The sequence below is a fragment of the Kwoniella shivajii genome, chromosome 7 (genome assembly GCF_035658355.1).
Source record: "Kwoniella shivajii chromosome 7, complete sequence".
NCBI lineage: Eukaryota > Fungi > Basidiomycota > Tremellomycetes > Tremellales > Cryptococcaceae > Kwoniella > Kwoniella shivajii.
The window spans coordinates 664,814-686,660 of NC_085914.1; the positions used below are offsets into that span (position 1 = coordinate 664,814).

General features: G+C 41.2%; 8 protein-coding genes across 8 annotated transcripts; 5 read left to right on the forward strand and 3 right to left on the reverse strand.

Annotated features, from left to right (window-relative positions):
- Nucleotides 1–604: 604 nt before the first annotated feature.
- On the reverse strand, nucleotides 605–4,250 carry IL334_005368 (uncharacterized protein; the record flags this gene model as incomplete). Its single annotated transcript, XM_062937081.1, has 12 exons — nucleotides 605–727; nucleotides 808–1,134; nucleotides 1,198–1,292; nucleotides 1,356–1,566; nucleotides 1,642–1,811; nucleotides 1,909–2,450; nucleotides 2,514–2,605; nucleotides 2,687–2,926; nucleotides 3,020–3,157; nucleotides 3,241–3,411; nucleotides 3,488–3,931; nucleotides 4,020–4,250. The coding sequence occupies 12 exons, from the start codon at nucleotides 4,248–4,250 to the stop codon at nucleotides 605–607; spliced, it is 2,784 nt and encodes a 927-aa protein (XP_062793132.1).
- A 508-nt stretch (nucleotides 4,251–4,758) lies between these two features.
- IL334_005369 (uncharacterized protein) lies at nucleotides 4,759–6,749 on the forward strand (the record flags this gene model as incomplete). The annotated part of the gene is made up of 8 exons (XM_062937082.1): nucleotides 4,759–4,828; nucleotides 5,077–5,347; nucleotides 5,514–5,651; nucleotides 5,725–5,842; nucleotides 5,937–6,187; nucleotides 6,268–6,363; nucleotides 6,467–6,648; nucleotides 6,709–6,749. The coding sequence occupies 8 exons, from the start codon at nucleotides 4,759–4,761 to the stop codon at nucleotides 6,747–6,749; spliced, it is 1,167 nt and encodes a 388-aa protein (XP_062793133.1).
- A 505-nt stretch (nucleotides 6,750–7,254) lies between these two features.
- Nucleotides 7,255–10,250, forward strand: IL334_005370 (uncharacterized protein; the record flags this gene model as incomplete). Its single annotated transcript, XM_062937083.1, has 5 exons — nucleotides 7,255–7,818; nucleotides 7,977–8,757; nucleotides 8,845–9,118; nucleotides 9,217–9,383; nucleotides 9,454–10,250. The coding sequence occupies 5 exons, from the start codon at nucleotides 7,255–7,257 to the stop codon at nucleotides 10,248–10,250; spliced, it is 2,583 nt and encodes an 860-aa protein (XP_062793134.1).
- Nucleotides 10,251–10,825: 575 nt separating this feature from the next.
- On the reverse strand, nucleotides 10,826–11,961 carry IL334_005371 (uncharacterized protein; the record flags this gene model as incomplete). Its single annotated transcript, XM_062937084.1, has 3 exons — nucleotides 10,826–10,864; nucleotides 10,961–11,182; nucleotides 11,281–11,961. The coding sequence occupies 3 exons, from the start codon at nucleotides 11,959–11,961 to the stop codon at nucleotides 10,826–10,828; spliced, it is 942 nt and encodes a 313-aa protein (XP_062793135.1).
- A 2,534-nt stretch (nucleotides 11,962–14,495) lies between these two features.
- On the forward strand, nucleotides 14,496–16,277 carry IL334_005372 (uncharacterized protein; the record flags this gene model as incomplete). The annotated part of the gene is made up of 3 exons (XM_062937085.1): nucleotides 14,496–15,494; nucleotides 15,574–15,795; nucleotides 15,867–16,277. The coding sequence occupies 3 exons, from the start codon at nucleotides 14,496–14,498 to the stop codon at nucleotides 16,275–16,277; spliced, it is 1,632 nt and encodes a 543-aa protein (XP_062793136.1).
- A 563-nt stretch (nucleotides 16,278–16,840) lies between these two features.
- Nucleotides 16,841–17,432, reverse strand: IL334_005373 (uncharacterized protein; the record flags this gene model as incomplete). The annotated part of the gene is made up of 3 exons (XM_062937086.1): nucleotides 16,841–16,948; nucleotides 17,115–17,230; nucleotides 17,396–17,432. 3 exons carry the CDS (start codon nucleotides 17,430–17,432, stop codon nucleotides 16,841–16,843), a joined length of 261 nt encoding a protein of 86 aa, XP_062793137.1.
- A 336-nt stretch (nucleotides 17,433–17,768) lies between these two features.
- Nucleotides 17,769–18,705, forward strand: IL334_005374 (uncharacterized protein; the record flags this gene model as incomplete). Its single annotated transcript, XM_062937087.1, has 4 exons — nucleotides 17,769–18,058; nucleotides 18,184–18,300; nucleotides 18,460–18,493; nucleotides 18,586–18,705. 4 exons carry the CDS (start codon nucleotides 17,769–17,771, stop codon nucleotides 18,703–18,705), a joined length of 561 nt encoding a protein of 186 aa, XP_062793138.1.
- Nucleotides 18,706–19,964: 1,259 nt separating this feature from the next.
- IL334_005375 (uncharacterized protein) lies at nucleotides 19,965–21,742 on the forward strand (the record flags this gene model as incomplete). The annotated part of the gene is made up of 4 exons (XM_062937088.1): nucleotides 19,965–20,372; nucleotides 20,474–20,560; nucleotides 20,675–21,607; nucleotides 21,716–21,742. 4 exons carry the CDS (start codon nucleotides 19,965–19,967, stop codon nucleotides 21,740–21,742), a joined length of 1,455 nt encoding a protein of 484 aa, XP_062793139.1.
- Nucleotides 21,743–21,847: the final 105 nt, after the last annotated feature.

Here is a 21,847-nt window from a genome sequence, read left to right on the forward strand (position 1 = left end):
CGCCGAGGTGTGTATGTATGTATTTATGAAATGTATTGTAGGCAAATGTAGTATTTAAACGTGATGAACAGATATATCAATAAACTAGATAACTGAAAAGCGAAATGAACAAATAAATAAAATAATAAGCTAATAAGATGATGATATGAGATATAAAAAAAACAAGGCTGCTGAACAAAAAGGAAGTACGATTTATGGGATATGTCTCAAGCTTTTCATACCTTATTGGATCCGGTCAGTAACTGCACATGCACAGTTGATACAGTTGAAACAGTTGATATAGTGCATTTGAGGTTTATCGATGATTAGCGCTTTTGTCAGTCTCTCTTTTCATACAGGTTCAAAGGAGCGACGACGACATTGCATGAAATTACCCCTAAATTGTCTTGAGACTGAGTGACACTAAGGGCGGGATTGGTTGGACCTCTACGGAGTGGTCGATTGATCGCTCGTCAAACGAGATTTTCAGCATTGCCGTGGTCCTCTTTCGGATTATGAATGTGACCACACGGTGTAGTATATCTCATGCTTGAAAAGGTGAACAGTGCCTGCGATTGTGACCGCTGGGAAGCATATACTTTTGCATCACCTCTCTCATCTCCTTTTATTGTATCGATTGAAGTAAAGTCATCACTCCACTTGGAGTCATGATCCCTGCTGCAGTAGTGAAATCATATTCTGCTCTAATCAAATCGTGAAACTGTCTATACGCATCTATTATCGCGTTCTACGAGTGAGTTCAAGTCGAGTCAACATTGAATTAGATTCTATTTCATTACTCGAGGAGCAGCATAGACTAAAACTTACCTGGGCAGGTGGTACAAGTACACCAACAGTATCTTCATCTTCCAAATATTTCCTCAATTCATTTTTCCAGTTTGAGAGTTCTTTATTCAGGTGAGATTTGAACTCTTCATGAACTGATTTCACCTTATCAGGATTCGAAAATTCTTGTCCCGATAAATCTGATGAAGTGTGATTGGCCTGAGTGCCTGATCCCGATACTGACCCGCGGTGAGTTTTTGACAGATACAGCGTGCACCTATCTAGGAATTGTCTAAGAGGTAAAGTCGCTCGGACCACTATCAGGGAGATCAAATCTTCACATGCAATCTTAAGTGTACGATCAACATCCTACTCAGGTAGTATGTTTGTCAGTATGCTTTCATGAACTGGACGATCAACAACGGTACGCACAGTTCTAGCATCAGGAGCGAATTCAGCTTTCACGATAGAACCTCTTTGATATCCTAGCAATGTACCAGCATTATCCAAGAGTGATTTCAAGAAATCTACCAAATCCAAATTAGTATGTTGTTCTCTCACCACGACAGGATTCATCAAGCTTCACTCACCACCTAAACCGCTCCAATCCCTCCTCTTATTCCTGCCACTTTCCAATCCTAATCCAGCAGTCATTTCTTTCAATATTAATAGGTGCCTAACCAGGAATAGTTTTCCATCCATCGATTTATCTTTCTTAGCACTCAGTATATCCGCTGCAGAAGAAAGTGATCGTCGACAGACCGGTATGGCTTCTTGTGCTAGATCCTCGAACACCGCGGTCTGTGTATTAGGTTTCGTTAGTGCCAATTATTCGGCCAAGCCTGCAGATAGCCGTTCTGACCAAAACAAACTTACATCTATGTATGTGTAGAGACAAGATAAGATCCACAAAGTAACTCTTAAAGACGGATACCAGCTTTCCTGCGCTTCCGGAGGAGGTAATGTCAGGAAAGAAGGTTCGTCATCGTCATCGTAACTAAGTGGCGTTGACTTGGATCTTTGCACGAGCTTGCCGTCTTTGGATCCTAAGAGTCACGCGACGTAATTAGCAGAGATTTCCCAACACGTTCCCACCAAATATGCCATTCCTATAGTAGAAGATAAGAATTCAAATGCACTTACCTCCACCAAGTTTATTAGGATAATCCAGTTCACCCTCCTTTGGTACGTAATATTCCACATCGGCACTTAAAAGAGCCTGAGCTCTAAACACTAATCTAGTTTGAGCATCTTGTAAAACCATCTTCAATAAAAGTTCAATATGGAGTCTTCCCAGAGGTTTTCTCTTCTTCTTCTGTATAGTCCGGACTGACGGAGTAGGATAAGAAGTTGAATTTTGCCGTGACATCGATAGACTTGCGTAGGAAGATTGTCTTCTTAGTATCGAGCCTCTTGAAAACGATTGACTTGACCCATGCCTTGATAATTTAGGTCTACTAGCAGCGAAATAATCATCCCCATCTCTGATACCGTATGGAGATGCAACTCCCGGAGTAGAAGCTGGTGAGAATAAAACTTCATCCGGATCTTCTTCAGATATATCGTGTACCATCAATGCTTGTAAGACAGTACATACCCCACATAATACTTGCAATGAAGGTTCATGTAATATTCGCGGTCGAAGGTGATCATATAAGTAATCACATAACGTTTCAAGGTATTCGCTGTAAGAGTATGTCAGTGAGTTGATTGATATACATGTTGCACAGGCCGCCGATGTTACTCACTATAAAGTTGATTCCCCAGATAGAAAGAAATGCTTGAAAAGATTGAATTCGTCAAGACAAGTCTGCTTAAGATAACTACAGCCAGATCGAGTCTGTTTGATACCCATATTTTTCAGCTTGGCTCTTTGCAACACTCACTGCTGTCTCCACGAAGGTTTTATGGCGGCACTCACAAGATCAACCAGGTCACTGGCATTAGGGTCCATTCCGCCGACTTCCCTCATCACTCGTCCACCCATCAAGGACTGTCTAGTGGTGATCCAAGCTGAATGACATTCGCTCAGCAATGGCGTCAATTCGTCTGGATTGGACGATACCCTAGCTTCCAATTCCGCTAGAAGGGGTCTGAGTGGTTGAGAAAGGGAAATGAATTTTGTGTACAGCAATGCTTGAGCAGCATTTTCCGATAGTCCCTATGTCGAACGTCCGAAGTCAGCCAAGGCTAACTAAGACGGGTTAAGGTTGAAATCCTTGAGACCATCATGTGAAGGCAAAATTGGACTTACTTTGTCACCAAGACGTTTCCCGATTTCTTGACCCATAGCTTTCACGACACTGACGAAATACAGCTTGATTAAAGTCATACTTCTAGTCATACATTGTTGATATCGTATCAGATATAGCTCTGCATCTCTGAAGTCGCGCTGAGAGATCATCAAGGGACGATCAGCTGTTATCTCCTCTTGATTACCACACTTTAAACAGCTGATGGGCCTGGAACACTCACATGTTCTCCCAGATAGCTTAAACACTCATCCAATCTCTTAACCATAGGTAGGAAATCAGGGGATAGTACCAGATTATTTCCCGGGCTATTCAACATCTTTTGTGAAGTTTCAAGGAAAGTGAAGAATGTCAACCTATGTGCTAGTTGGGAAGTATGTGTGAGGAGATGTGTCTGATTTTTCCGAAACTGCCTTATCAGCTCAACTCTTATATAGCGAAACGCGTATATATCTGAAAAAAAAACTGACCTGTTCTTCCAACAGATCTTCACATGCTCCTCTTAAACTTTCACTTCTTTCTTCTACGTAAGCTAGAGCTTTCAACATTTCTTCAACTTCCATTTCCCCACTTTCCAGTAATTCAATTAATCCATCACATTTCTCTCTCAATCCTATAATCTCAGTCAGATGATCTCTATACAAACTATCTTGCTCATGTTCCGTTGATAGAGTCAAAGCGGTGAAATGGTCCAAGAATTGTTGAGGCGTGTTTATCGATGCTGGATACAATGGATCTGGAATGCTCAGTTGGCTTTGGGCGAAAGAAGTTGTTTGTAGTGGTGTACCAGGAGCTGAAGTGGGTCTTGATCTGGAAGGTGAACGTGTGGGTGAATGTAGATGTGCAGGAAGTCTAGTACGTATAGGTGTAGTAGGTCTTGAAGGCCCTGGAACAGGTGCGTCTTCTCTTGTGAACTGAACACAGCGAAACAGAGGTCAAACGTATTCTCATACCGGAAACGAGCTTTATTCTTTTTCTTCAAAAAAGATATTGATTACTTACCTTTTCAGGTAATGGTCTTTCTCCGAATTTCTCTTTAACGATGCTGATACTTTGTAGCTGCTCATCGCTCAATGGCGCTTTACTTTCCCACTCATCCAAAGAGATCACAGCTCTTCCTAGAGGTGTCGGTACTCTAGAGGTGGAGGTTGATCCGTTGGTTGAAGCGAGATTCAGTCCTGACCCGATATTTGGTCTTCTAATCTGATACGGAGGTGTCGATGACCGAGACATGACGAACGAGTGATATTGCTTCTCAGCAGCAGAAGGGAGTCGATCAGCTTACGAAGAAAAGGAGGGAAAGGGTCACCGTAATCCCACAATTATCGTCAATACATAAGTTAGCGACTAAATCCAACAGCGAATGATCCCACGCGACGATTCAAGGTGCACCTGTATTACGTAATAAACACTAAGAAAAAAGACACGCGTGAAGAGGTCAATGCGGGGTAAAAGTGGGTCGTTTCAAAGGTGTTGTTCCTCTCTGCATTTGTGTAACAACCGTCTCAATTGAATCCCAATCCTCCTCAATACCCAACATCAAGAGACAAACGATACTTCAAAACACTACACTGATACCATTAGTCTTGAAGACTGAACCTCACTCGATCGGTAAGCGTTGTTTTCACATGAATGTCAATCGTAAGAAAATTGGGTTAACCAGTCTTTTTGTTCGGGAATAGCCTTCCCAACTACCTTCACTTCGTTCATCCTTCCTTTCTTCCCATTACCGTCAATCAAAATGGCATCAAGAGCTTCTAGAGGTAGAAAGCAGGCCAAGAAGGGTGTTCAACTGACCTTGATGGTCGTCGGTGAGTGATGCTGCCTTTCACCTGCTGGGCTGAAGGACACCCATATGCGGAGATTGAGGGAGTAGTGATGGGTGTACGCACGGGCCTACTTCGCTGGCAGTTGGGTTTGTACTCTGGCGCTTGACCATGATATCTATCTCTTATCTATCGTGTCATATCACTTCTCATCGGCTCATCTCCAAATGATTTGAGAGGCTGCTACGTCAATCTTGAGTCGGAAGCTGATTTCCATCTCGCTATTCTTCTAGGTGCTTCGGGTACGGGTAGAACAACATTTGTCAATACATTAGTAGAATCTGTTTTACTTGAACACCGCACTGCCAATCTACTAGTTGATCCTTCCAATCCGCATTCCGGATTAGATCCAAATTTAGTACAACAAGCTGCGTCACAAGCTAATGTGGAAGAACCAATTCGAATCAAACCTGTTAATGTTGAATTGGAAGAAGATGGTGTCAGGATCGCTTTGACCGTTGTTGATACACCCGGTTTCGGTGATGGTGTTGATGACGAATACGCGTGAGTGATATCTTTTGATTCCATGCTTTGAAGTCAGAGAGAGAGAGAGAAGAGAGAGAGCTTCAAACACCTTTTTTCGAATAGACAAGCTCTAGTTGGGATGATATGCACATGGGATCATGGTAGAGGTCCAAGCGCTGACCCACTTGAAACATATCGATTACAGTTTCCAAGAGATATCATCGTACATCGAACGTCAAAATGATGACATTTTAGCTGAAGAATCAAGGATTAAACGTAACCCGAGATTTAGGGATAATCGAGTTCACGCTTTATTATACTTCATCCCTCCTACTGGTCATGCGTCAGTCCATTCAACATTCAATCCTAATCCCCCATATGACCTTGGAGCTGATATCTGTGAAACTGGATCTTAGTTTGAGAGAAATGGATATTGAACTCATGAGAAGACTTTCACCTCGAGTCAACGTCATTCCCGTCATTGGAAAATCTGATAGTATGACTCCAACTGAATTGAGAGCATTCAAAAAGAGAGTAAGTCGATACTTCCATCTGCTGATGTATACACCCATCTCTCTGCAATATTCAATCGAGCGCTCTATTGCTGATACAATTTGAACATATTCAGATAATGGAAGATATCGAATATTACGGTATTCCAGTATACAATTTCCCTTATGATGCAGAAGAAGATGATGAAGAGACTATTGCGGACAACTCTTCACTTAGAGCTTTACTTCCTTTCGCCATTGTTGGTTCCGAAGAAGAAATCATGATTGACGGTGAACCTATCAGAGGAAGAAGGTATCCATGGGGTATCGTAGAAGTTGATAATCCTGATCATTCAGATTTCTCCAGATTGAGAGGTGCTTTATTAGTGTAAGTCGATGGTATCCTCTTCACGATATTCGATTGTCACGTATAGGAAAACAATGGCTGAACGTGTTGTTTGATTCTAGATCACACCTTACTGATCTCAAGGAGATCACCCATGACTTCTTGTACGAGAACTATCGAACTGAGAAATTATCCAGATCTGTTGGCGGCAACGATCCGTAAGTCTGTTACTCCCAGACATATGACTGTCGATCAGCATGCCCCTCTATCTGATCATCCACAGACGCGTGACTGTTGCTAATACCGTACATGCATTCCCAGTGACTCTTCCATCCTACCCGAGGATATGGCAAACCAATCTGTTCGACTCAAGGAAGAACAACTCCGAAGAGAAGAAGAGAAACTTCGAGAAATTGAACTGAAAGTTCAGAGGGAAATTCAAGTGAAGCGACAAGAATTGTTGGCTAAAGAGGATAGTCTGAAAGTTCTCGAAGCTAGGCTGGGTGAGTACAACTCCACGGGGTGTTTGGCGGTTTGTGATTAACAGAATATTTCCAACTCAGCTGCTCAAGGTAACGGTCATTCAAGAGATGGTACCCTCTAAAGAGGTAAACAGTGATACTGCTACTGCCTGAAAAGGAGAGATACGAATGAATTGCAATGTCCATATCATGTTCTTACGCCTTTTCCCCCTTACGTTTGGCGAATTTCCCATTCATTATCCATATTCCCTATCATATGCCAATTCAGTTCCGCTAATGATTCGATTTATCGCGCTGTGATTGATCACATGTAGTGAATTTTCCCTCGCGCTGGCTCTTGTTTCTTTTTTATAGTATACCTTTGATCTGTAGATATATATGCTCTTTGGAAATGAATAATATACCTATGCTGTGTCCTTGTGATTACATTCATCATTCCACGAATGATTCCCAGTGGTGGACGAGATGTACAGTGAAAGTACCCGTTGATTTGACGCGTCTACGCGCTTATCTGTACATTTCGAACGATAATGTCGAAATTACTTTTCTGTCTACTTTGACAACCTTTTATCAACTAGTCATTCAGGACTCCTTCTTCTAAAATCTGGATCTCCATCTGAATTCAGCATGATGGTCACACCATCTACGCCAAGGCGATCTACTCGAGGAACTTTATTCACTCCTTCACCGAGTGTAACGCCTTCGATACGATCACAAGCCAATACCAGTTATTCATGGACATCTGCACCCCTTTCTTCTACCTCTTTGAGCAACAATGATGGAAACACACGATATAACTCATATAGTAGGATAATATCACGCAATGGATCCACACCACTTCGGCTGGGTCCTGGACTCGGAGTCGGCACGGCAAGTAAAAAGGTAAAGGCTGGAAAAGGTGATGAGGAAAGTCGATTCACAATTGGAGACGGTGTTTTAGTGGCTATAGAAGGTGGTGATGAAGGTGTTGGAGTCTTGATTGGTTTATGGGAAGATCAATCTCAATCTCCATCTAGATCTCATTCTCAATCTGATAATAACGGCGAAACGAATGAACAAGATGAAAATGCAGACGACGAAGAGGAAGGGGAAGAGGAAGAGGAAAAAGGTCCAAAGATGATGGCTGAGATACATTGGGCATTTAGGAAACAGGATTTACCAGGAATAATGAAGAATGTCAATGTAGAAGATGTGAGTATACGTTTCTTGGGGTCTCTCAACATGATCGTATGATCACAAAAACGTATATCCTCACATGACAACCAGTTTAAGATTTAGAAGTTCAAGGACGACATACTGATCATTGTTTTTTTTTTTCTTTATGCCAAAAAATGAAACTTCAACATTAGAATGAAGTCCTTTTAGCAGCTTCAATAAGTCGTAGAGCTGTGACATCTATAATCCCAATTCAATTCCTCATACGTACGATACCTATTTATTCCAAATCATTCTACAGGGATCAATTCCCAGAAACGGAAATGAAATCAAAAGTGAAAGGATGGTCGTATATCCGTCAAGGTATTTATTGGTGTCATCGAGCATTTGACAAATTCGCTAAAGGTGGTAAACATTGGAAAATTGATATTGACCTTTGGAGAGAAAACGGTAAAAAAAATGGTGATTGGAATGTCAACTCATCTTCTATCATCAGAGATGATACAAGTTATCAATCTGATGACGATGGAGATCAAGACGATCAAAGTGAAGATGGAAGTGTAAAACCTGCTTCGGTAAATGAGGAAGACGACGACGACGATGATGATGAAGAAGAAGAAGAAGAAGATGAAGAAATCTTCAAACCTGGTCATCGTAAGAGAAAAAGACCAAATGTAATCAATCCAAGAAAGAAAACAAACACCAAAACAAAAACGAAATCGAAAAAGAGTAGTAAAAACATAAAATCAACACCACAAAACAAGAAAAGGAAAATACATCCTAAATCATCTTCGTCAAATCTACCTTTATCCGTTTTAGCTCCTGAACAACTACCTATCGATCCATATCAAAGAGCGTTAAGATTATTACATGTCGGAGCTACGCCTGAGAGTTTACCATGTAGAGAAGAAGAATTCGTTGATGTGCTGAGTAGAGTTGAAGATGGTGTTGAAAGTGGTGGTGGTGGATGTTTATGTGAGTTCTGTGTATGATTTTGGGTCCTTGCATATACTGCGCTGCGACGATTACGTGCACGATCATGGCTGACTCTGTTGATTGTAGATATAGCAGGTGTACCGGGAACAGGTAAAACAGCTACAGTTCACGCAGTAGTCAAAGAATTAAAACGCAAAGCTGAAGATGGAGAATTACAACCTTTTTCATACGTTGAAATTAACGGGTTGAAAATACCTTCTCCACAACATGCCTATGTGGTTTTATGGGAAGCTATAAGTGGAGCTAAAGGTGCTTCTGCTAAAACCGCTTTGAGAGGATTAGAAAGTCATTTTGGAAGAAAAACCGGTAATGGTGTTAGGGGACCTAGAGGGCATACGTTGTGAGTTGTCTTTTGGGAAACAGGCCACTGCCCATCTCAAAATATCTTAGCGATATCTCTTGCTGATAGTTTATTTGGTGATATTGCCAACATTTCAGCGTCGTGCTCATGGACGAACTCGATCAATTGTTGACTGCAAAACAAGATGTAGTGTATAACTTCTTCAATTGGCCTACAATGAGAGACTCTCAATTGTTCGTTGTAGCAGTTGCGAATCGAATGGACTTACCACAACATCTAGCAGCCAAAATCAAGTCTAGAATTGGTGAGTTTTGATCGAGTTTTCCGTCTCGATTGGTGTACTCGCTAAAAATATATAAAATTGTATTCAATAGGACTTCAAACGATCCTTTTCCAACCGTATGATCGTACATCATTGATATCAATTGTACAATCGAGATTGATCCCTCACCCATCCGCACCATCTGGTGATCCGAAAGTGTTGCTTCCTGATGCAATAGCATTAGCGGCTACTAAGATGGCTGGAACCAACGGAGATGCAAGAAGGGTATTGGACGCTTGTAGACGTGCAGTCGAAGTTGCGCTAGAACCACCATCATCAAATCAACCAACAAGCACAAACATGACGCCAATCACGAATGGTAAAGTGAATCATCCTCATCCAGTTACAGCAAAAGAAATGATGTTTGTCCTTCAAGCAATGTCAGCTAGTCCAGTATCAAAATTCATAGGAGGATGTTCGATTCAACAGAAGATCATGCTAGCTTCCTTAGTCAGATGTATAAGAAGAGAAGGTATACCTGAAATAATCTGGAGAAACGTTAGATCAGATCATGATGTTTTATGCAGAAGTGGAATCTTAGAAGACACCTCGATATCAATCCCAATCGTAATGTCAAATGGAGGTAACCATAACAATAAGAATGATGATAACGATAATGATAATGGATATGGAAATGAAGTTGAGAATGGGAATGGAATATTATTATCCAATTCGGAACTATCATTAGTTTTAAATAGTCTGATCTCTTCTCATGCTCTGATCATCTCGTCAGAATCAAATAGATCAAACGAAGAAAGGAAAATCGCATTGGGAATGGAAGTTGGTGAGGTTGGAAGAGTGTTAATGAATCAAGGTGAAAGTTGGAGAAGAGCTTTGGCTGGTGTATAGTATGTGATACCATTCCATGATGATTGACTATTGAGTACCTTGTATGAAAGCTTTAATTTTGGTTGTTGTATGCATATATCATCATTTGTCCAGGCTTGGCCAAATTGAAGACCAAACATCTTTGATTGATTACACATTCACATTCACACTTCAACTTTATACATGATCCCTCATTTATTCATGTGGTTTCAACTACAATCGATACTACTTAGTAATGTTATCGCTACTACAGCTACTTCCGAATTCATACATCAATCAATCGTACTTTATCAATCCGCCATCGCCGCTCTTGCCTCGCTCATTGTTCTCCTTTTTCTTTTCTTTTCCTTTCTTTCCATGCACCAATTGTTGCCCAACTGTTGTCCGTCTACTGCTTATCGATTTTTCTTTGCTTTATATCACACTGCTACAACTTCTTCGTGAGGGGTATTTTGTATATTTCCGTCGTGATTTTATTAGACTTGCTCTACAATCTTAGGTTGACATTTGACATGTTTTACAAGTGGGGTAACCCATATCTTATTAACCATATCCATACAAAAGACTTGATTTCGTCTCGCATTCTTCTCGTTTAATTAGAAATGACCGTGATCTCTCAAGAGTCTTTCACCCATCTACGATGAAACGAAATCAAGTCAGTCACCGATTCCTTCATGATTGAGACTCGATGCAATGAGTTAAAACGACACAGATACAGGGATTCGACTTACAGGAGAAACACCTCTTTTCCTGGTACCCTCGCTGTACCTCCGCCCTCTACCCAACGTGCCGGTACCAGAAACAGTAGCTGCCCTGTTCAACTGAGGTTCAGCTTGTGGAGGTGCCATGGCTATGACGGGAGTAGGAGGCTGAGGTTGGACAGAAGGGATGTTGATTGTCGGAGGAGAAGGTGGGAGGGGGGCGGATGGCATTGGTGGAGATAGGAATGCGGGCTGCAGCACGTTGAAGATATTAGCTTTGATTTTTTCTCTCAGAGAGTTATCTCTACTGAGATAGATATCATTTCATTTGAGCCCGAAATCTGACTCACCCTGTATCCCGAGCCACTCAAACTTAATCTTCGAAGTACACCCTGACCTCTAGCTACTTTATCCGCTAATACTCCTGGAGGTTGTGGGGACCTTCCTTGCAAAGCAGCCCCGGGTCCAGATCCGGCTATGTTTTGGTTTTGATTTTCGCCGTTGTTACCACCGGGGACAGCATTGATAGGGGAAGTACCAAAAGAACCCTTGACCATTGAACCTATACCAGAAGATACTTTCCTATCAAAACTCAATGACATAGTTCTCCTTCCTGTACTTGATCCATTCTGATATTGATATTGATTTTGATTTTGAGCTTTACCCCAAGTCAAATCACCAAATTCGTCATGTTCATGTTCATGATCTTCTATGATATCATTAACCTGAAAACCTTTCTGTTTAGTAGGTGAAGATTCACCTAAACCCCCCATCAAAGAACTGTTATTTGGGGATTTGCCGAATGGATTATTGTTAGTCCATTTAGCGTATAAACCATTTCCATTGGTATTTGATTGAGTTGGAGTTTGACCTGAAGAAGAAGTTCCTAATCCAGGTGGGTAAAATGGTGTTTGAGGCGAGATTGATATGGTTGATCCGGGTGTAGTGGATGGTAGTGGTGGTGATAATGGATGATTATACGATAATGGTGGTGTGCTTTGAGTATTGGAGATGGGGATTGGGGCTGTCATCGTGTTGAGATGAACCGTACTCTAGACTAGTAGATACAAGTCAAGATTGTTAGCTTGGTGCTAGCTTGGCGACACGAAACGACAGATCCGAGCGTGAGAAATTCTTGACTCACCTTCAACCAGAACGATACACTGATAAACGTGCGAGCTGTTTTCCAATGAACAGCAATAGGCAAATGATGTATTCCGTATCACAAGCAAGTGATCCTTATTGCAGAAAGTAAAAGGCTGAAAGAATGTGTATGTGTCCAAGTGTGATGGAATTGCTGCCTCACTGATCACGATTGACCTTGATTGCACTGCTGAATGTTGGTGCGCTGATTAGTGGAGCTGATGATGATGTGAGAGTACAAAGGACATGTGTTATTTGAAAGGTGTGAGTGGAATATCTCTGCGGGAATGACACAGCGATGAGGTTGACTGGATGGATTCAATGGATGGGTTGGAATGTACAACAAGACTGGATGATTGAATGAGAATGTCATGGATAGAAAAGGGGGGTGATATAGGACTGTAACGTGTAGTGTATATATATCAGTAGATCTTAGCCCCCTCGGTCACAGGAAGTGAGCTATTCCCCAATTAGGAAATATGACAGATGTTCCCCACAATTTCAAATCAGCTTCAACACGTGGTGTGTGGAGTCTCCATCGGGGTCAACAGTGACGGCCGCCGGCTTCCCAACATGCGGGAGGGGAATTCGAAATTGTTTTATTTGTATTTGGAGTATGTTCCTTGCAAGTCACAATGCATTAATAGCTGCAGCTACAGCTTTCGTGTAATCAAGTTCTAACAACGTGCGCGGATTCAGTGCTCTCCTCTTATCACGGTTTTCTCTCTCGTTCGCATCTTCATTTTGTCATGCAGGCAAGGAGCCCAAATGCGAGAAGAATAACTCTGTCATCTGCAACTTACTGGATGAATTATAAGATGAACAGTCACGATTCGGTGACCGACTCCTGTTTATATCCACTATCTCATCCTCTGAAATGATTTTACCTGGGATCACATGTCTTTGGCGGGGCTCGCATTCAAAAGCCACTTTTTGCTTTCCTTGACCACACAATTTGAAGCTGCACGGATGTCTCTAATTGATATAGTAACGTTCTGCCTTGCGACCTACTTCAATACAACCTCCTGCGACTTTTCTTCCAACTACGAAACGCGTTTGGTATCGTAAGGAGTAAAACCTGTTCATAAGCACCGCAGTGATTTACCGCCATTCTATTCCTGTTTTTGGGGGTGACATGGACGGTTATATCAAGAAACCGTACGCGCAGCTTAGCTATCTTTGGTAACGGATTCAGAAAAGTGCATTTCTCAGTCTTGCATCAAAGTCCGTAAGATACGGAGGGGGAACATAGACATTCCTTTCTGTTCTTGAAATATGGGAATGTATAATTGCGGTGACCGATAGAAAGATGACGAAGCACTCATATCAAGATACACCAGCCATACCCCCATTTTTTCTGGTTCAGGTGTAAGGTGTAAGGTGTAAACAAGCATACATGTCTCTTTTCTTTATTCTCAGTTCACTTGACAATTAGCTCGGATCCTATTCTCAGACGGGCGTTCGCGTAAACACAGCAATTCAAACTCAGGGGGGAAATGGGGTTGAAGCTTATTTTTCTCATTTTCTTTCTTTCTTCTCTCTTCTTTATTCTTCGGGTGTGGCGCCCGTTGAGACGCGTGAAAAACAAAATTAAAATAAAAATTCAAAGAAAATAAACAAAAGTGGAGGGGAAAGTATAGGTGAAATGAAAACTTGGCTGTGCAAGTTTCAATCATCGAATGCATGAATGAATGAATGAATGAATGAATGAATGAATGATTGTTTTCAGATTCATACTGAACAAATGATCTCAACACCACCCGACATACTTGTCATTGTTTGATTCTTGAAGAATACTCACATCCACTCACTCATTGACTTGGGAACAGCACTTTTCTTCTACAGTTTCCATTCCGTTCTTTTTCACATCGTATCTGTCTGTCAAACCAATAAGTGCTTCTTGACGCGTGAGTATATATCCACCTATCCACCCATTTCCGTTCCTGCCTATGAGATCCCTTCATCTGTGTCAGTCTGTGTCAAAGGATAAGCCACAACAAACGCTGACCTTTGAATAACACTGCTCTTACATCTCCGCTCTTTCTTTCGCTCTCCCTCTCCTTTGAATCTGTGTACGATCTAATCTTCCCACTCTCACAATCTTTGCCTTGGTATTTTCGCAATGTCTCACCATCCACTATCCACCTTCGGATTGCTCCGTCTGTTCTTTCTCTCTCTCTCTCTCTTTTTCCTTGCTTCCGTCCATCGAATGTTCTTGGCATTCACCATACTCCACTTACACCGCTCGCTCCGACCGGTTCCTACATAAACGACATACTTTTGACTCAAAATCATACGTCCTCTCCCCAAAATATCGACCTACAGTCTCTTCACAGCATAAGATCGCACAAACACGAATTAGAGACAACGATTACAATCACAATCACTTGAAACCAACTGATCACACATCACTCATCACAACATGTTCTCGTCAGCTTCCACAACGCTCGTCGCTTTACTTCCCCTTCTCGCTTCCATCCCATCCATATTCGCTTTGGACGAATCATCCGCACGATCGGCTTCTGTGTACCAATTAGTCACCGATCGATTTGCTCGAAACTCTTCTGTCACTTCGACATGCACCGCATCCGAACGAAAATACTGTGGTGGAACTTGGTCTGCCATCAGTGACAAATTAGATTATATACAGGGAATGGGATTTGATACAGTCTGGATATCACCCGTCGTATCTAACATTGGCGGTACAACAGGTGAAGGTGAAGCGTATCATGGATATTGGACATTAGATCCCAACACATTAAATTCAAATTATGGTTCTGCGGATGATTTAAAAACGCTTTCAACTAATTTACATTCTAAAGGCATGTATCTCATGGTTGATGTTGTCATTAACCATGTAGCAGCCACTTCATCTTCTACGTTTCAACCTGATTCAGCTTATGGACCATTCTCAACTTCTGATGATTATCATCCATTCTGTTGGATAACAGATTATACGAATCAAACTCAAGTTGAAGATTGTTGGTTAGGTGATTCATCAGTCGCTTTACCTGATTTAAACACTGACTCAACAACAGTTTCATCTTATTGGAATAACTGGATTCAAGAATTAGTCTCAAATTATACTTTGGATGCAATCAGAATCGATACAGTCAAACATGTTCCTAAAACTTTTTGGCCAAATTTCGTTTCTTCGGCAAACGTATTTAATCAAGGTGAAGTTTTGAACGGTGATGCCACTTATGTCGGTGCATATCAAAGTGATGGAAAAGTAAACCCATTCAATTATCCTGCTTATTACCCTTTGACAAGAGCCTTCAATCAAACTTCGGGTGATTTATCAGAATTAATCGCAATGACGCAAACTATAAAATCAAGTTTCTCAGATCCTACTTTACTCGGTAACTTCTTGAACAATCACGATAACGCAAGATTCGAATCTACAGTTACAGACGCCTCTGTGAGTACACTGAACCTCCTATCTAGCTTCTTACATCTTAAGGAAGCTGATTGCTGATTAACCATACTTGAACTCCCAGCTCATCAAGAACGCTCACGCTTACCCATTCGTCACTGACGGTATCCCATACGGGTACTACGGTTCAGAAGCTGGTTTCACAGGTGGAAACGATCCTGATAACAGAGAACCTCTTTGGACTTCAAACTACGATACGACTTCCAACATGTACAAGTTCTTTACCAGTTTGAACATGGCTAGAAAAGCAGCCGGAAACGCTTCCACCTCGTTCTACACTTCTCAAGTGAGTGACACGACGGGCACGACAAACAGGTGTGTTTGATTCAGCACGCTGATTTCTATTGTTTCTCATAGATGAACGTATCATCCCTTTCTTCATCATCTATCCTCATCAACAAAACACCATTAATCTCCGTTCTTTCCAACTCTGGATCATCGGCTTCCGACGCATCAGTCACGATCCCTTCTTCATCATCAGGATGGTCAGCCAATGTAGCGATCGTCGATTCACTTTCGTGTGAAGTACTTACAACTGATGGATCTGGTAATTTGGCCGTCACTGTTAAAACTGGATTACCAAGAGTGTTCATCCAAAACTCTATCAAAGGTCAAGTTTGTACTGGTTCAGCAGCGACCAACACTTCTACTTCTTCAGGATCATCAGGAAGTTCAAGTGGTGCGATCACGTTGAAAATGGATGTTAAAGCTTCATGGATGATAGGTGCCGTAGGTGCCGTATTAGGTGGTATGATGATGGCTTTGTAAGCTGTCGAACGCGATACAGTTTGCAGAATGGATTAGTATACATAATCTTAATGCCTTACGCTTGCTTAAATCTGCTAGATGAGAGATAAATTGAATATGGACAATTTTTATATATGAAATGAATGCAATACTTTCATGTCGCATGGCCGCATTTCAAATTATAACGATATGCATGGGGTGATAAGTCGAGGCTATATGAGCAGTGTGTGTGGTAGCGATGAGATACCGAGATTGTGACAGGATGCTTTGAAAAGGTTTCTCCTGTGAGAGTGGTGTTACAATTTGTTGTTCGTACAATCTGTTTATATTCATATTTCGGACTGTATATCAGGTGTATGAGTATTTAGCTTTCGTTCTCATACATTGTAGAAAGCATTTGGAAGAGACAAACAATTGACAAGAAACTCTATGAGGAGTCTTTTGGTTGTTTGGGAGGAAGGCCGGATGCGAGATATTAAAGAACACGATGAGATAGTAAAGGGATACTTACCGATTCTCGTTCATCCTGTCATTCTCCTTTGTCCTTTTCTACATCTCTTTTGTACTGCTGTACTGCACAAAGGCTATACTCCCTCTTGAGCTTTTTCTTTCTCCAGTGCTTGCCAGACTTGCTTTTTCTTCAGCGTACGTGCTTTGGCGTCTTCATGATTCCTCGCTTCTCGATCTTTCCTCTATAAAATCAGAGATGTGATCAGTAGCGTTGTCCTACATGGAGTGTGACGGTGAGACCAGAGATGATATGACTGTTTCTTTCTCTCCCATCTGGAATAAGAATAAGAATGACCCCACATCTATCAAGAGCTGATGCCGAATGTTGATTTTTGATTTTTGACTCACCTCTTGCCTTAGACACATTGATAAAGCTGCTTTTTGCGAATTACATTGTCCGGTCATGCGAGCTATCATTCCTTGCGCATGACATTTTTCGAAAGCCTCGATGAGTTCTGCGCAGGCTATATGAAGGTAAGAAGGGATTGTTCAGATGCTGATAATCGACCGGAACAGGTTGGGGTAGTTGACAAGTGGGTTTGTATTTCATCTCGTGAGGAGGCGTTGCTAAGTCGAGTTTGTCCGGCAAAGTGTGATGGTGGAATGGTTATAGTCATAGTCGAACTCACCAATTTGTCTATCGGGGTTACCTAATGGAGCGTGCATCTTCCTTATACGAAATGAGAGAGAGAGATACGATGTTATGCAATTGTTAATTCCCAAATGAGAGTGTACAAGGTGGTCAAGTGTGAATCGAAAACAACAACAAGAATTACTCGTAGGTGGCAAAATAGATCAAAGGGACTTTATTCTTTATTATAAAAAAAAGTTGTTAATCTTAAATGTTATCGAATTCATCCGAAGTGAATATTATTATTTGTTTTGGCCCAACTTTTTGATTCATTACATGAATTGATCATTTTTACAACTGATTCCACGCATCGCAACGCCCAACGCTCAACGCAAGTTGAATCAGATTACACATCGACTCTCATAACAGATATGTCTTCTATGCGCTCATCGCTCTTTCGCTCAACGCAGAGTCTACGTTCTTTAAGTCGTGTCCATTTACGAACTAGTACATCCCTATATAGAGATAACACTTCGATTCTACCTCCCCTCTATCAACTGTCAAAACGATATGAATCACCTAGACGATGGAACTCGTCTACTCCATCAGGATCAGGATCAGGACCGAAGAGCAGCCCACAAATCGAAGCTCCTAATCCCAGCGATCATTCTTCTGGTAACGGTAATGGTAAGCAGACAATTGGTCAAATAGAACCTAGGCTGTGAGTTATAATCGTATCGAAGCCTCATCCACTTCATTTTATCCTCACATTGAAAGGACGTTCTCTGATCCATAGCTCATAAGGGGAATTCACTGATTGATTATACCACCAAAATATCCAAATAGACAAATGACATTTACATGTACAGCGAACGAATGTGGACATCGATCATCACATGAATTTTCAAAAAGAGCTTATACGAAAGGATTGGTCTTGGTTCAGTGTCCAGAATGTAGATCGAGGTGAGTCACGACGGGACCAGTTCGGAAACGGGGTGACGAGGGGAGAGCTTTCGTTCGTGGAGTGGAGTGGAATGGACTGCAAGGGGGAATGGAAGGGATTGTTGATCAATTCATTCAAGCTGGAAATCATGTTGACAAACTTGTTTTTTTCCATAATAGACACTTGATAGCAGATCATATAGGATGGTTCAGTGTGAGTATCATACAATGCCTCTTGCAATTCAGGCTCAAATTTTTAAATTCATCATGCTGATTATCTCGTTTTCGTTTGCGTAAAATAAATAGGAAAGTCTAGAAGGAGGTAAATTGAAAACTGTAGAAGATCTCTTACGCGTAAAAGGTGAAAAAATAAGGAAAGGCAGAGTGAATATGGACGGCGATATAGAATATGAAGGTGATGATTAAGTTACTCACAAGGATATATATAACTATATATATATATATATAATAGAATTGTAAGTTGTATGTTGTATATCGCATGAAAGAAGAAACATTGCATCACTCCCGATCATCGTTGCCAAAGACGAAGTCAATACCAAATTACAGGCAAAGTCAAACTCTCTTTCATGCATGACATGATTATCAGGCGTAACAATCTTACCTATTCTTTCTCGAAAAACAGATTGTTTTATCACTGATCATCATATCTGGCTCGTCCCCAACTCAGTCTTTGCGATGTAACCAGCTAGTATATACGTCACATGCCTTCTCATCTCGCCATCCCTCATCATCCACTATCCAGATTACATCCAATCCTGGGGATATCCGAAGTCGTTCTACTTGAACTTTCCATATTTCGCCTTCCTTTACTACTTACCTCCTTCTCGACTCCCTCGGTCCACTACTGGCCCACCCACCTACCCACTTACATGAAGTTTAGGCAGATCAATGGATATCCTTTCAAAGGATGATCCTTTCATCTCCTTCCTTTTCCATTACTAACCCTTTCCCTCAATCCTCAATCCTCAATCCTCAATGATCAGTGATCAACCTAAACACCTTACCACCATCCAGATCAAACCAAAACAAACCTTTGAACTTTCAACCCCTTATCAATCTTCACTCAACATCCAAAACCAAAAGAACGACTCATCGACCATTGTCCATCATCTCCTCTTGGATAAGTAAAGGATATACATGTAATATCAAAGTTCAAACGACCCAACATCATTTCAAACACTTTCCCAATCTGGTTAAAGTAATATTTACGATAAACGATCTTTATCATATCTGAATTCTCTCATCTCACTCTGAGTCTGTTTTTATTATTGACTATTGTTTTGCGACTGGATCGTTCATCGAGTCGAAACCAAGGATACAAGACCGTTGATCATTGATCACTGATCGTTGATCGTTGATATCGTTTGAAAGACGAAAAAGCTATCATAGCTAAAACGACAAAATTGCTCTTGAAGTTTGAAGAAAAGAGGGAAAAAGTATCGCTCACCACATCTCAGTCGTATTGATCTCCCATACTCATACCCACACTCACATTTGTACGTTTCAACGAGTATCAGAATCTCCACTGAATAGTGGATCGATCCCCCTTCCGCTTCATATCAGCCAAAAAATCCCCATAAGGTAACCATCATTTTATAATACTGTTTTATCTTCAACAAGATATCTCAGACTTGGACTTCGACAGTGAATAACGAGGAGACCATATGAAATTTACCCAACCTAAATTGATATTCTCCACCAGACGAACTAACAAAGAACAACAACAACAACAACAGCAGCAGCAGCAGCAGCAACAGCAGCAGCAGCAACAGCAACAACAAGCCTTGCTGCCTTCACAACATTCACAAAAACAAGTACAAACGGAATCACATAGTTTAGACGACGGATTAGCTATTTGTTTATTCGGTTATTCAGTTCAAGCTCAAACTCATCTAATTCACCAATCTCAACTTTCCACTTGTATCACAAAGACGAATATCTCGAAGGAAAGCCCTGCGGAATCAGCTCAGATCCAACGACAGCAAAAACAACAACGGCAGCAAGAAGAAGTCAACTACGAGATGTACGATTCCACTTATGAAGAAGAAATTAGACAACAAGCTGTTATGGCCGTGAGTGAATCCACCAATTCCTCTTAACCTCAAAGCAATCGCTTTCCTAGACTATATGCTGTCATGGCAAGAGTGCTAACGCCTCTCATCATGTATTTCAGGAGGTACTGCCTGACGCTGAAATGTGGGCTAAGTGGGAAAAGACAGAAGCTCCTTTAAGACAAGGTAGAGGATGGTTTCCTCGACTAGTCAGTCATTTCCAAAGACCTTTACGTTGTCATACTTTGCTAACGATTACTTCATACTTCATACTTCCAATTCTATTTCATTCTTTCCGATTAACGTCGTGTTGATACATACAGGACCGACATTTCCTTGAACTACTTGTGATTTCAGAGATTCACGCTCTGTCACAACCACTCCATTCTTCTCCACCTGGAACGGCAGATCGTATTCATCGACACGCATCTCGTGTACGTAGAGTCGCATGCGAACGAATTGGTGCAGAAAGGTTGAACGCTTATTGCGAAAGAGTCAAAGAAGCTTTCGAAGCTTATATGATGGGTGGCTGGTCTCATGCGCAAGCTCAATCACAGTCACAGTCTCAGTCTGATGAAAACCTATCAGAAGCAATAGCAACAGAAGAAGAAGAAGAAGAAGAAGAAGAAGCGGGAGATGAAGAAGAGGAAAGAGGTAGAAAACTTGAAAAAGGAAATGGAAGTATCAAAAGGACTGACAAGCCATACATTTCGAAAACAGGATCTCAAGATGAAGATACGATGGATATAGGGACTGAGAATGAGAATGAGATTAACAGTTCGATTGGACCAATTCCAACTATCAATATAATACCAAGTCAAGAATCGTCTTCTGAATCCTTTTCTTCTTCGGAAGAAGATATATTCGGAAGGGAAGATGCGGCGACTGCGTCTTCAAATAGGAGTTGTTCTCATTCTGATGCTGATTCTGCTTCGGAGCTGGATTCATTCTCTGAAATGAGTGAAATACCACTTAGTCAAGTAGCAGAAAGATCTGAAACAGAAAACGATATTGAAAACGGAGACCATTTTTCCGAAAAAGCAACTAGAGGAAATGAAACTGCAAATCGAGATGAAAACAGTATCCAAGTTGATGATGAGGAGGATGATGACGATGGTAACAATCCCTCGCACGATTTCGAGAAATCAATTTCGAATTCAAGTTTAGATAATAACGTTAAAGGATTGATGGATATTGATGATCAAGGGTTAACGTATTCGAATATCACAGATGCTAAACATAGAGCTGAATTCCCTGTGAGTTGATATGAATTGTTGGACTTGGATCTGGATTTGGGTTTTGATTTTACAGCGTATTAGATAAGGATAACTGACTGATATTGATTTTGGAAATTGGGAATTCAGGCTTTGGATAGACTGAGAAGTTCTTGAATTTCAATCTATCATTATGCCAATCCAAAAAACATGAATAAACATTCCCTCAATCATCCATTCTAGGCCCAAATCTCTTGGAGTTATTCATTGCCAGGTAGATCT